At 38.1% G+C, this 12,336-nt stretch overlaps 1 protein-coding gene across 1 annotated transcript in view; it reads left to right on the top strand.

Annotated features, from left to right (window-relative positions):
• mov10l1 (Mov10 like RNA helicase 1) overlaps nucleotides 1-12,336 on the top strand; it is a 70,823-nt gene that overhangs the window by 54,740 nt on the left and 3,747 nt on the right. The window contains exons 20-25 of the mRNA XM_087999296.1: nucleotides 1,309-1,470; nucleotides 3,568-3,741; nucleotides 5,327-5,476; nucleotides 5,830-5,937; nucleotides 10,518-10,658; nucleotides 11,949-12,040. Of these exons, the coding sequence (XP_087855422.1) occupies nucleotides 1,309-1,470; nucleotides 3,568-3,741; nucleotides 5,327-5,476; nucleotides 5,830-5,937; nucleotides 10,518-10,658; nucleotides 11,949-12,040 (827 nt within the window). The remainder of the gene's footprint in view (nucleotides 1-1,308; nucleotides 1,471-3,567; nucleotides 3,742-5,326; nucleotides 5,477-5,829; nucleotides 5,938-10,517; nucleotides 10,659-11,948; nucleotides 12,041-12,336) is intronic.

Here is a 12,336-nt window from a genome sequence, read left to right as displayed (position 1 = left end):
GACTGGTAAATGCAGGTAAAACTTTTCCCCAGTTGGGGAGTCTAGAACTAGAAGGAACAATTTCAAAATAAGGGGAAAGCCATTTAAGACTGAGATGAGGAGAAATTTCTTCACTCAATTGTGAACCTTGGAACTCTCGACTCCAGAGGGCTTGAGAGGAGTAGCCATTGAGTATGTGTAGAGAATTATAGATTTCTGAATACCCATGATGTAAAGAGATATGGTGATGGTGTGAGGAAAGGCACTGAATCATCGGATAAAATCATCTTAAAAAGGCCACAGGCTCAGCAAACTCAGATGCTGTATGACTGGCTGTGCTTTTCCAGCACCACTCTAATCTAGACACAGGCTCAGCAAGCTGAATGGTCTACTGTCCCTAACCTCTACTGATAAGAGAAACAAAGGCAGCAAATGCATGTGAGCATCATCACCTACAAGTTCCTTTCCCAGCCCCACAACATCCAGATTTGGAATTATGTTACTGTTCCTTCACAATTACTTTCACCTTGAATTTTGGCTCCCTTACCTGCTCCATTTCAACATCATTGCCCTGTACCTAATGAACTGCATTGGTTTAAGATGGCAGATCTGCATTACCACCTTGAGCAGTTAGGAATTGGTAATAAATGTTGCCTAACTCACACACCCCATATCCATGAATAAATTTTTACAAATAGTTAGTTTTGCATATATGCTGAAATCGTGTTGAATTGAAGTACAGACTCTAGGGCTAATTGGCCTGTTCCTGTTCCTATGTTCTAAAACGTCATAATGGATTGTTGCTTTAAAGCTGTTACTTTGCAGCATCATTTTCCAAGTTATTCATAATTTTGATTTGGCCACTTGCCTAAAATGAAAATGAACTATGAAATAATATCTAAAGTACAGTTAATCAACCATGAGTTTTTACCCCTTTCACTGCCCCCAAATCCCTGGTCCTCTTAAACAGAGTTCAGCTCCAATTTACTTTGTACACTCATGGACTTTGAGCCAAAATCCTTAGTTGTGATGTTTTAAATGGAATGTCATTCCATAGTGTCTTAATTGTTTTCTCCAGCTGTTACACCCACCCCCAACTCCCCAGCCAATAGATCTCTGAAACTTCAGTGAAGTTCACTTCACTTCAATTGTTTTCAATTTGCTAACACATTTAGAATTGGGATTTTGTTTTTCTTTGACCAACACAAACTAAGTTTTAGTTTTTGTTTTAGTTTTCCATACTTGAGGGAGTAGTGAATAAATGAGAGAAGGCTTCTGTAATTTGCAATGTGACCAGTTTGGTATCATATTTTATTATTAAACCTACAGATTGTGCTTGCTGGAGACCCAATGCAACTGGGACCAATAATAAAGTCGAGAATTGCTTCAGCTTATGGTCTGTCTGTTTCACTTTTGGAGCGATTAATGGCACGTCCTTCATACAGTAGAGATGAAAACTTTGCTGCATTTGGATCCTACAGTCCTCTTTTGGTGAGTTTAGTCTTTGTCTGCAGTAGCCAACTGCTAGAGTCATGTTGATCCATCTTCCATCTGTATGCACAGTGCAAAATGATTGGTTTCTGTTTCCATCATTTTGTACAGCTACTCCATTTTCATATCTAACTAAAGTATAATGTTACTCGTCATCAAGTGAAGGCTTTGAAAGTTTCTTTTCTGTTTGTATACATTAAGCAAATATCAGTGTTGAAGAGATTAGGGAATCTGCTGAAAAATTGATACTTGGCAATACAGATTATAGGAAACTGACAGAATTTCAAACAACAGAAGTCATTTGCTGTTAATAGAAACAGGCTTATTTTGATCTTAATTCACTTTTTGTATTATTTGCTTCTGATGATAGAGGAACCATGGGTTATGCTTTCAATTGGTGTTGGACAAAGTACTTTTTTAAAAAAAAGCAATTATACTTCAATTTTCTTTACAAGATGGGGCCTCACACTAGGAGGGCTGAAGTTGATGCCCACAGAGGTATTTCAGTGTGATGTGTCTCCAAATGGAAACTCAACCTCTAGACAGACATCTAGATAACAATGCTGTACTGGTATGTAGAAAGAGGAGATCATTGGTTGAGGTAGTTAATTCAAGTAAATAGTTTCCTACAGAAAGGAAGCAACTATTTTAGGGCACCGTTTGGGGGGAGTTGCACATGTATCTGATTCTGTTTGCTCACAAGCAAATTGCAGAAGTTCCCAATTGAATGAAAACAAGAATACAAGAAGTATTAGTTGGTTTCAAGCAAAATGTAGACTTGCACTGTGGTATTTCAATATCATTAGAAAGTAATTTGTGAAAAAGATTGGTTTACAAACAAATCATCTCTTGCATTGAAAAATAACAATGTCAATATGATATCTTTGTAGGTAGGGTTACATTTTGTAGTAAATTCATGGCACTTTCAGCATAGTACATAATTAGGTTTCTCATGGCAAATTAGAATATAGGCTAGAAATGAGGGATCATAATTTCTGATGACAGCTATCTGAATGGATCCTGTGCTGCACTGCTGTCTGCAACAAAGCTAGAGGGACTGCACTTTACAGGGAAAGCTGAGGAGTATTCTGAACAAAAAAAATGTGCTGCAGCATAATCTTTAAGAAAGGAAATCCTGAATGTCACAGACTGATCACTTTAGAAGAAAGATCAAAGAAGGTGTTGAATCATGTCTAGGAAAGGACTTTGCTCTTCACCACCAGCAGGCAGTGGTTAGAGAAATGGAAAGCAGAATGCATGATTTAATTAATTTCTACCAAAATTACTCAACAATTAATATATTTCTCACTTTATTCCTGTCACTGTCTTGTTACTTGTCACCAATTTTCTAATATTAGGGCGGCACAGTGGCTCAGTGGTTAGCACTGTGCCTCACAGCACCTAGGACCCAGGTTTGATTCCACCCTCTAGTAACTGTGTGGAGTTTGCATGTTCTCCGTGTCTGTGTGGGTTTCCTCCGGGTGCTATTATTTCCTCCCACAATCCAAAGCTGTGCGGGTCAGGTGAATTGCCCATGCTAAATTGCCCGTAGTGTTCAGGGATGCACAGGGTTAGGTGCATGTGTAAGGGGTAAATGTAGGGGAATGGGTTTGGGTGGAATACTCTTCGGAGGGTCATTGTGGACTTGTTGGGCCGAGGGGCCTGTTTCCACATGGTAGGGATTCTAATTCTAATTTCCTGTATCTTTCAAAAGGCTAAGGCATTAATCATTTTGAGAGTTGAACAAAATAGAGAGTTATTCTAAAAAGAAAACTGACACAGGAATCACTAGACTCTGAGAACCTGTGCATTTCAATTCAGTAATTTGCAGATTATGTTACTATTATTTGCATGTGAATCTGCCAATATCTTTTGCCAACCCAATCAGATCTATTGGCAAGAGCCATCTGTATTGAATTCTCGCATATACTATTTTCAATTAACACTATTTTTGATTGATTTTAGTTTTCTTGAAAATAATTTTCAGATGCACAGATTACTATAAAGGGAAGGACGAGTGGTCTTATAGAGAATTATAAATATGTTACTCTGATTTTAAAAAATATGACTGAAATTTAACTTCCCTCCTCTTTATAGGTGACAAAGCTAGTGAATAATTATCGGTCACATTCATCTTTACTTGCCCTGCCTTCTAAGTTGTTTTATCATCAAGAGCTAAAGATGTCTTCAGATCAGTCTGTGGTCAACAAGTTCTGTAACTGGGAAAAATTGCCCAGAAAAGGATTTCCGATAATTTTTCATGGATTGAGGGTATGCTGTTGAAGCCTTAAGAATTTTGTTATACTTAATATACTTTTTTCATTTCATATTACATGATTATAATTTCAATAGTGTTATATAGAATGAGAATTGTATTCATCCAATTCCCCCAATCATCAAATGATTTTGCGATAACATTTAACATTTTTAAATAAAATTAATGCAGCTGTATTTTCTTAATCAACTGAAATCACAATAGCACACATGGTATTTATTCACTGATGAATCATGCTTATGATGGTCTTAAGCTAATCTGTTTTTAATGGTGTTTGTTGTGAAGTAAATGTCAGCCAGGATACAGGGAGAACAGTTTTGGAGTATGATTATAGGATCGCTCACACAAGTTAAACTGAAATAACTCAGTGGTGAGAATGTCACTGGGCAAAGCAAACTTTAAAGGATACAGTTTGATCCCTGTCTGTACTCAGCTTGTTATTCTCTATAAGTATGGTTGTGTCAGTTGACATGCAGTTCTTTAGACGACTGTTTGACAGCAAAAAGATGCTAGAAACAGTTAAAGCTGTTTAATGACCTCCTCCTTCATAGCAATTGATCTGACCCTTGATACACTAATACTAGAAATTGTGGAAAATCAGGACCTGCTTGTAACAGTGTTAAAATACTCTGTCACCCATTCAGGCCAGATTAAAATAACAGACCTGTATGGTGACAGGGTTAAAATACCCTGTCACCATTCAGGCCAGGTTAATATTTTATTTTACTTCATTTCAGGCAGAGCTGTGACTTATTGTGTTCAATTCTGGCCACTACAGTTTAGAAAAGATGTGAAGACTTTAAAGGGATGCAAAAAAATTTGAGAATGATTTCATTGATGATGGACATCAGTCACATGAATTGGTTGGAGAAGCTGAGTTTGCTGTCCTTGCAGTAAGTTGAAGGCGATTTATTACATATGCTCAAAATTGTGAGGAGTCTAGACAGAGTATATGGGAAGAAATAATTCCCATTGGCAGAGAAGTCAGCAATTTAAAATGTCTGCCGAAAGAAGCAATGGTGACAGGAGAACCAAAATTATTATATAGTGAATGGTGAGGCTCTGGAATACGATGCCTGAGAATGTGGTGAAGACAAATTCTGTTGTCGTTTTCAAAATAACATTAATAAGCACCTGAAGGATTATGGAGGGCTAACCATGCAGACAAAGGCTGTGGGAGGAGGCTGGGAGATGGAATTCAGGCCTCATCATCTGTGATCTTGGCAAATTGCTCAACAGTCTCAAGAGGCCAAATTATCTACTCCTGCTCCTGGTATTCTTGCATATTCCTTTGTAATTTTTTATGTGTTGTGAAAAACAACCTAATTTCCTGAAATGGAATGTCAGAAGAAGTGACAAACTCTTGTAGCTCTATTAAAAGCATGTTACATCTCCCTGACAATGATGTACCATGTGTACTTACATTCACTGATATAAACCTTGTTACAAATTGTCATTTCTGTCCTTAAATAAGTGACAAACATTTACAGAAATAGCTGTTTGGATGCTTTATTCTTTTAAGTCACATCTGATTCTAAATTTGTAATCGCTGTTAATTGAAATAATTTGTTAAAATTTCAGGGAAATGAAATGAGGGAAGGTAGCAATCCATCATGGTTCAATCCTAAAGAGGCAGTTCAAGTAATGCGTTACTGCTGTCTCCTGGCAAAACACTGTACAAACCCAGTAAAACCTTCTGAGATTGGGGTCATTGCACCCTATCAAAAACAGGTAGGTACATTCGTGATATCATGTAATAACATTCGTTCTTCTACTTCAGCCTTAAGTGGAAGCAGGTGACTTTCCAGCTACCTATTCACCTTGCAATTGTGTTTGTTGCCTGCTTCTGACTTGTACCCCTACTAAAGTATGTCAAATCAAGGATCAAAACACTGAGAATAATTTGGATATTATTTGCCTTTGATATTATATTCTGAACTAATTGGCAAGAGAAAAATACAGGGAAATGGCCCTATTTATAAACTGGGAGCATAAAGTTGTAGAACTAAACTGTTCCTTTTCCTCACACTTCGACCATTATAAGTTCAAGTATACGTGTTAATGTATTTTTATTGTATATGCAGGCACAAAAGATCAGAATTCTTCTCCGAAGCGGTTATCTCTCTGACCTAAAGGTTGGATCTGTTGAAGAGTTTCAAGGCCAGGAGAAACTAGTCATAATTGTGTCAACAGTAAGATCTATTACTATGTGTTAACTTGACATTTTAAATAACTTACAACAGTCCAGACGCATTTATGGATGGTATTAAAATGGAAATAATACTGTGCCTTGAATTTTTTAAAAAAACGCACACATTAGATATACTCAGGAGGTCAGGCAGTATATGTGGAGAAAAAGAGTTATCATTTCAAGTTGATAACCCTGATCCTTGCATTTCAGTTTAGCGTTACAGCCAGAACATTTCAGATCTACATTTCTATCCTTGTTAATATTTATTAAATGTAAATATTTTATCCATAAATTCTCTTCAACCTATTTATTTTTTGACCACTTGATAAATGTTACACTCCATATACGCATATGCATCTGCAATGGAAATGTTTTGCTTAGAGATAATAGATAATAATTTCAACATGCTAACACATTTATTATACATTGGAGATAGCATTTATACTTGTGTAATTATACAATTATTGCAACATTCATTGCAATGGTACAAAACATACATGATTATTCACCCCGTAATCTGAAGATTAAGTTAAATAATAACACTTATCAAAATTAAATAGCTGAAAATGAACAGATCACAGTCTTTGAAAAAGGAAGTTGAGCCAGTTTACCACCTCTTACTTTTTTCTTAGATTATGATTAGACTGCTCAGAATTTCCAGCATTTACTAACTTTATTTCAGATTAAAAATATGTGACACTTTTCTATCATTAATCACTGCTGTCCTAGTCATAGTCATACAGTGCAGAAGAGGTCCTTCAGACAATTGAGCCTGCACTGACCAATCTATACTATTTCCATTTTCCAGTACTTGGCCCACAGCCTTGGATGATAAGACATTTCAAGTGCTCATCCATGTAAAGGCTGGGACTTTTCCTGCCCATACTATTCTCCCAGATTCTCTCCACCCTCTGAGTGAAGATCATTTTTTTCTGAAATCCTCTCTAAACCTCCTGCCCTTCATCTGAGCAACCTGTCTATAATCTCTATGTAACATAATCCATAGAATACCTACAGTGTGGAATCAGACCATTTGGCCCATCAAGTCCTACCTTATCCCTGTAACGTTGCTAATGCACCTAACCTACGCATTCCTGAAATCTATGGGTAGTTTAGTATGGCAAATCCACTTAACTTGCACATCTTTGGACTATGGGCCTTCTTCCTTGCTATTAAATATCTGACCAATCTTGGTGGTATCCACAAACTTGCTTATTATCTCTTTCTCTGCCCACCATCAATATTCTCATCTATATTGTTGATAGATATCAAGAAGGGACCCAGCACTGATTCCTGTGGTATGCCATTGGGAACTGGCTTCCAGTCACAGCAACAGCTTTCAACCACCACTGTCCTGCAACAAAGTCAATTTGCCAACTTACCCTGGATCTCGTGTACTTTTAGATTCTTTATCAGTTTATATTGTGAGACTTTTTGACAAAGGCTTTGCTGAAATCCGTACAAACTACACCAACTGCACACTTCCCTGCTCTGCGCACCTGATCACCACCTCAAAAAATTCATTCAAATTTGTTAGGTATGACCTCCCTCTAACAAAGCCACGCTGACTATCCCTGATCAAACCTTGCTTCTCCAAATGGAAATTAATTCTCTATTTCAGAATTTTCTCCACCACTAATGCTAGACTCATTAGTCTGTAATTCTCTGCCACCCTTCTTGAAAAATTGAACCATATTAGCCGTCCTCTGATACCTTACATGTGGCCAGAGAAATACTAAATAGTTGGGCCCCTGTAATTTCCTCCTTCGCCTCCCACAGCAGCCAGGGATACAACTCATCTGGACCTAAGGATTTATCTACTTTTAAGCCTGCAAAAACCTCCAGTACCTTCTCATTCCCTAAGTCAATCTGGTCAAGAATGTCACAGTCCTGAAAGCCAAATTCTGTACCTACGTTCCCCTCATCACAAATGAAGATAAAAGTGAAGCACTAATTTAGCACCCTGTTATCGTTCTCTGGCTTCACAAACAGATTGTTCCTAATCGGCTCTACTTTTTGTCTGGTTGTTCTATTCCCCTTTAATATACTTGTAAAATATCTTGGGATTCTCCCAAATTTTGTTAAACATTTTTCACACTTTGTTCTCCTAATTCCAACATAAGATTCCGCACCCTCCCCCGCCCCCCCCCCCCCCCCATACTCCACCAGGGCCTCCACTGATTTCCTGTCTTTGCACCTGCTGAAAGCCTCCATTTTGTTTCTCTCTCTCCTCATCCAATCCTGAATGTTCCTGGACACTAAGGGTCCTCCGGGCTTGTAGCTCTTAAATGTCACCCTAAAGGGAACGTGTTAGGCCTGTACTCTCCATTTTCTTTTTGAATGCCCCCATTCCCCAGTGCTGTGCTGTAGATTTTCCCACAAGTAGCTGTTCAGTCCCGGAGTGCTTTATAACATATGATCTAACATCTTAATCACTTATATTTTGCATTAATCAAACATTAAAATGTTTTGAAAATCAACCTCTTTAAAATAATACATGTCTAACTTGTAACTTTTTAAAATGTGTTGGTATTGACTTTGGTGTTGGTGGATAAAGTTTAGAAAACAGTTGTGCAGGAAAGATGCTTAATAAATTGGACACTTTCTCAACTTCCAAGACCAAAGAAGGTATTCTTAAATGGTACAAAAACAAAGTGCTGGAGAAACTCAGCAGGTCTGGCAGCATCTGTAGAAAAAAAAACACCATGACCCTTTTGAGTCCAATGACCCTTCATACATTTCTCTTTACATATGTGGCCAGAACTGCTGCATGTCTCCAGCACTTTGTTTTTGTCCCAGATTTCCAGCGGTTATTTGTTTAATTCTTAAATGGTAATTGTTTTAAAATAGAACTTAAGCTGCAGGTGAGGGAGAAGTTGTGTAATTGCCAACATTAGGCCCACAAATCTAGCAAGAACCTAATTAGCTTGTGTGTCTAATTTCATTTAAAATAAAATATTAGTAACATGGAAGTGGCAATCGCTACATTTTTCTCCCATCCCCTACTGTAAGTTAAGAAGATGATGAGTGAAACTACTGAAGTAGTGGTGGGAATTGTGGTTATTAACCATTTAATCAGATTTTGGGTTCTGCCAATCTTCCACCAAAGTCATGATAGTAGATCAAGAAAACACCTTTAAAATTCCAGGATTTGACTCCCAAAGTCTCAAGCACTAATTATTAGTTTGTAGCACAAGCGCTTTATTGTTTTGTTCCAGCTAGATATTATTTTGCTTTAAGAAACATAATCCTTCATCCTTCTGAGAACAAATATATTTGATCTATTGGTTTTATTTATTGTCACATGTACCTAGGGGAACCTCGATTATCCAAACGTGATGGGCGGGCACCATTTCGTTCGGATAATCGATTATTCGGTTAATCGATTAAATGCCTTTCCTTTTAGGGCTCAAAGTTTTTAAAGTCTGCTCCTCGTTCAGGAGATTGCAGAAGCGCACAGCGTGCGAGGCCCCGCCCCTGACCCCATGCAACACTCTTTCCCCCCCCCCCCCCCAAAACCCCGTACACACCCGCTCCCTCTCCGGGGCAGCTGGACTGTACACCAACATCAAGACTGCTGCTGCTTTTGTGGGGTAAATAGCGCGCGCATACACGACACCTTTTTACTGCAACTTTTTGACAGGTTCCATGTTTGCCCTGTACAAATGTTGGAGAGATTATCTGGGGAAGGGGGGTTTAGGGTACACCCCTCTGTAGAACTCCAGGGAAAGTGGGGGGAGCGCGAGGGGGCAGGCAGTCAGTCATTTGGAGACAGTGCCTGTTTAATCACTGGAAATAAAAGACCTGATCACTTTTGGAAACACGTCTTTGTAATGTTTCCATCGGGATCTGGAGATCTCCTTCGGATAATCCGATTTTCGGATAATTGGTATTTGGATAATCGAGGTTCCCCTGTACAGTGAAAAGCTTTGTTTGCGAGCAGTGTAGGCAGATGATAGGAAGCAAGGACATACAAATCATAGGGTGAAAAAAACACTTGGACAGAGTAAGGCATACAGGTTACACCACACAGGACATGCAGTAGACAAAGTTTAAGTTTGATAAACTTTTTGAGAAGACTTGTCAAACTTGTTAGATGATAGGCAGTGCAGTGTCATTTTTCAAGAAGGCCTTCAGCATGTTTTGAAACAATGTATTAATAGATCTTCAGTGTTTCTAAGCATCCACTCTTAAATCCGTTAAAATGCAACATTTCAGAACAAGCATTTCACAAGGTGGATCATTTCTTCATTGACCATGTGAGATGTGTTTTAGATGTTCTTATACAAATTCATTTGTAAGTCATCAATGTACCTGGATACCTACATACAAATCCTAATTGGAGACAAATCAAACCATGCCTGTTCAAACCAAACCAAACTGTTCCAGTTCAATATTTTTCAGATGTTTCTTTTCTTAAAATATTTCATGGCAGCTTAACAAATATAATATTACATATGTACCAAATTAATATACAGCTTTATGGTTATGCTTAGTACAGTGCAGTTTTCTGTTTGTCTTTTTGAATGTAAACATAAATAAATCATAAGTAGTTTCAACATTAACAAATGCTTTGTACAGGTACGGTCCAGTGAAGAAAATCTGGCTGAGGACACGCGTTATGTTTTAGGGTTTCTTTCCAATCCCAAAAGATTTAATGTGGCTATCACTCGAGCAAAAGCACTATTGATTGTGGTTGGTAATCCACATATTCTTCTCAAGGTGGGTGAATTTCTGACAGTCTTGATTTTGCTTTAATCTCTTTGTTTACTTGATTTCTAAAGTTGGAAGAGGATCTATGTATGTCTTAGCATCTTAACATTAGACTAAAATCAGAACCTTGCAAGGTTGTTTTGCAGAGGCCCTGCCCACAGATTTGGCAGGAGCTTTGGGATTGCTAATGCTCACCATCGTGCAATGTCAAAACAAATGAAAACACCGTGGCGAAGTAAATATGTGAAAAATGTCTGTCTTTACAGTTTATTCACCTCTACAATGGGCTGACATTGTGCATTTTAAAAAATTATTAATCTCTGGAAAAGCATGGTAATATTTTGACAATGCAGTCAAACATGTTTTCCATATTTTCATACTGCAGTGCGAAATCCTAGCGCTTCTCTCTTGACCTTTGCGGCTTCAGCTAAGGAAACAAGCGATTGAATGGGCAGATATTGAACCTGCGAATTTTGTGAATTGATGGCATTTTGTTGGGAGAACAAAGTTTCAAAAATGCTGGAGGTCACCCCAGGTTGTTTTGTTTGTCTTGTGCTCTGTGGATAATGTCTTGACATTCATAAAGCAACCAGTTCAGTACAGGCCCATTGCCCCTCGACCTATGGAACCAATCTGAAGCCTATCTATCCTACACTATTCCATATGTTTCATCCATATGTTTATCCAATGACCATCCGTATTTTGTGTAAAAGCCTACCAAGGGGAACCTTATCGGAACACCTTACTGAAATCCATGGATTTTCCTGTCACAAGAAATGGCAGCCTTCCATCTTGGCATAGACCATAGCAGTGACACATTAATTACTTCATATTTCATCTTTAAAAACTGAAAAGCAATCTGATCGAGAGCAACAGAACAGTTGGTTTTATCCACATTAAAAATGCCTGAGTGCATACTCATTCGGGATGTGGGAAAAACTCATTTTGCAGCTATTATTGCTGGTTTTCCCATATCTTTGTGTACGAGTGGGGTGTAACTCTGCTCCAGTTGGTTACTGTGGTCATATGACAAACATGCCTCATGTTGGCCAATTAGGAGTTACTGGTCCAGAACTTCTCACAGGCAACCTTCTGATGGAGGGAAAGGCCACTAATCTCCCCATGAGCAGAATTCTGAGATATCTGCATTTGGCTTATCACAATTCCACTATATAAACAAAAATTAGAACTGTACTTGAAAATCAGTTGCAACAGTTAGTAATTTTTTTTAACTGGTACCACATTTCAAGTAGTGCAACATCAACTATAATAAAACTGTTAAACATTTCTTTGTCCTAGGATCCATGTTGGGGTGCATTTCTGGAATACTGTGTTACAAACAATGCATATGTCGGTTGCGATCTCCCACATGAAGTTTTGATTCAGCAAAGGTAAGTTTGTTGTTAATCCATTGTCCAATTTCTTCAGTGAAATGGATTAACCCATCAATAATAAATGAAAAAAGTTCAGCAGCGCTTATGAAGAAAAAAATTGACATTTCTGGTGTACGTACTTGCTGAGAATTAAGATATAAGCAGCTATGCAGTGTTTAAACATAACTGCCTGACCTGTTGTGCTTTTCCAGTGCCACACTTTTCGACTCCAATCTCCAGCATCTGCAGTCCTCACTTTTTCCCCCCAGTGTTTAAACATAATAAGGCAAAGAGAAATAATGGTATAAAGTCAC

The sequence above is a fragment of the Chiloscyllium plagiosum genome, unplaced genomic scaffold, assembly GCF_037043375.1.
Source record: "Chiloscyllium plagiosum isolate Xiang-an unplaced genomic scaffold, Cpla_swu_hap1 HiC_scaffold_23, whole genome shotgun sequence".
Lineage (NCBI taxonomy): Eukaryota > Metazoa > Chordata > Chondrichthyes > Orectolobiformes > Hemiscylliidae > Chiloscyllium > Chiloscyllium plagiosum.
The sequence above is the reverse complement of the archived record's forward strand: the minus strand, read 5'-3'. Positions and strand labels throughout refer to the sequence as shown.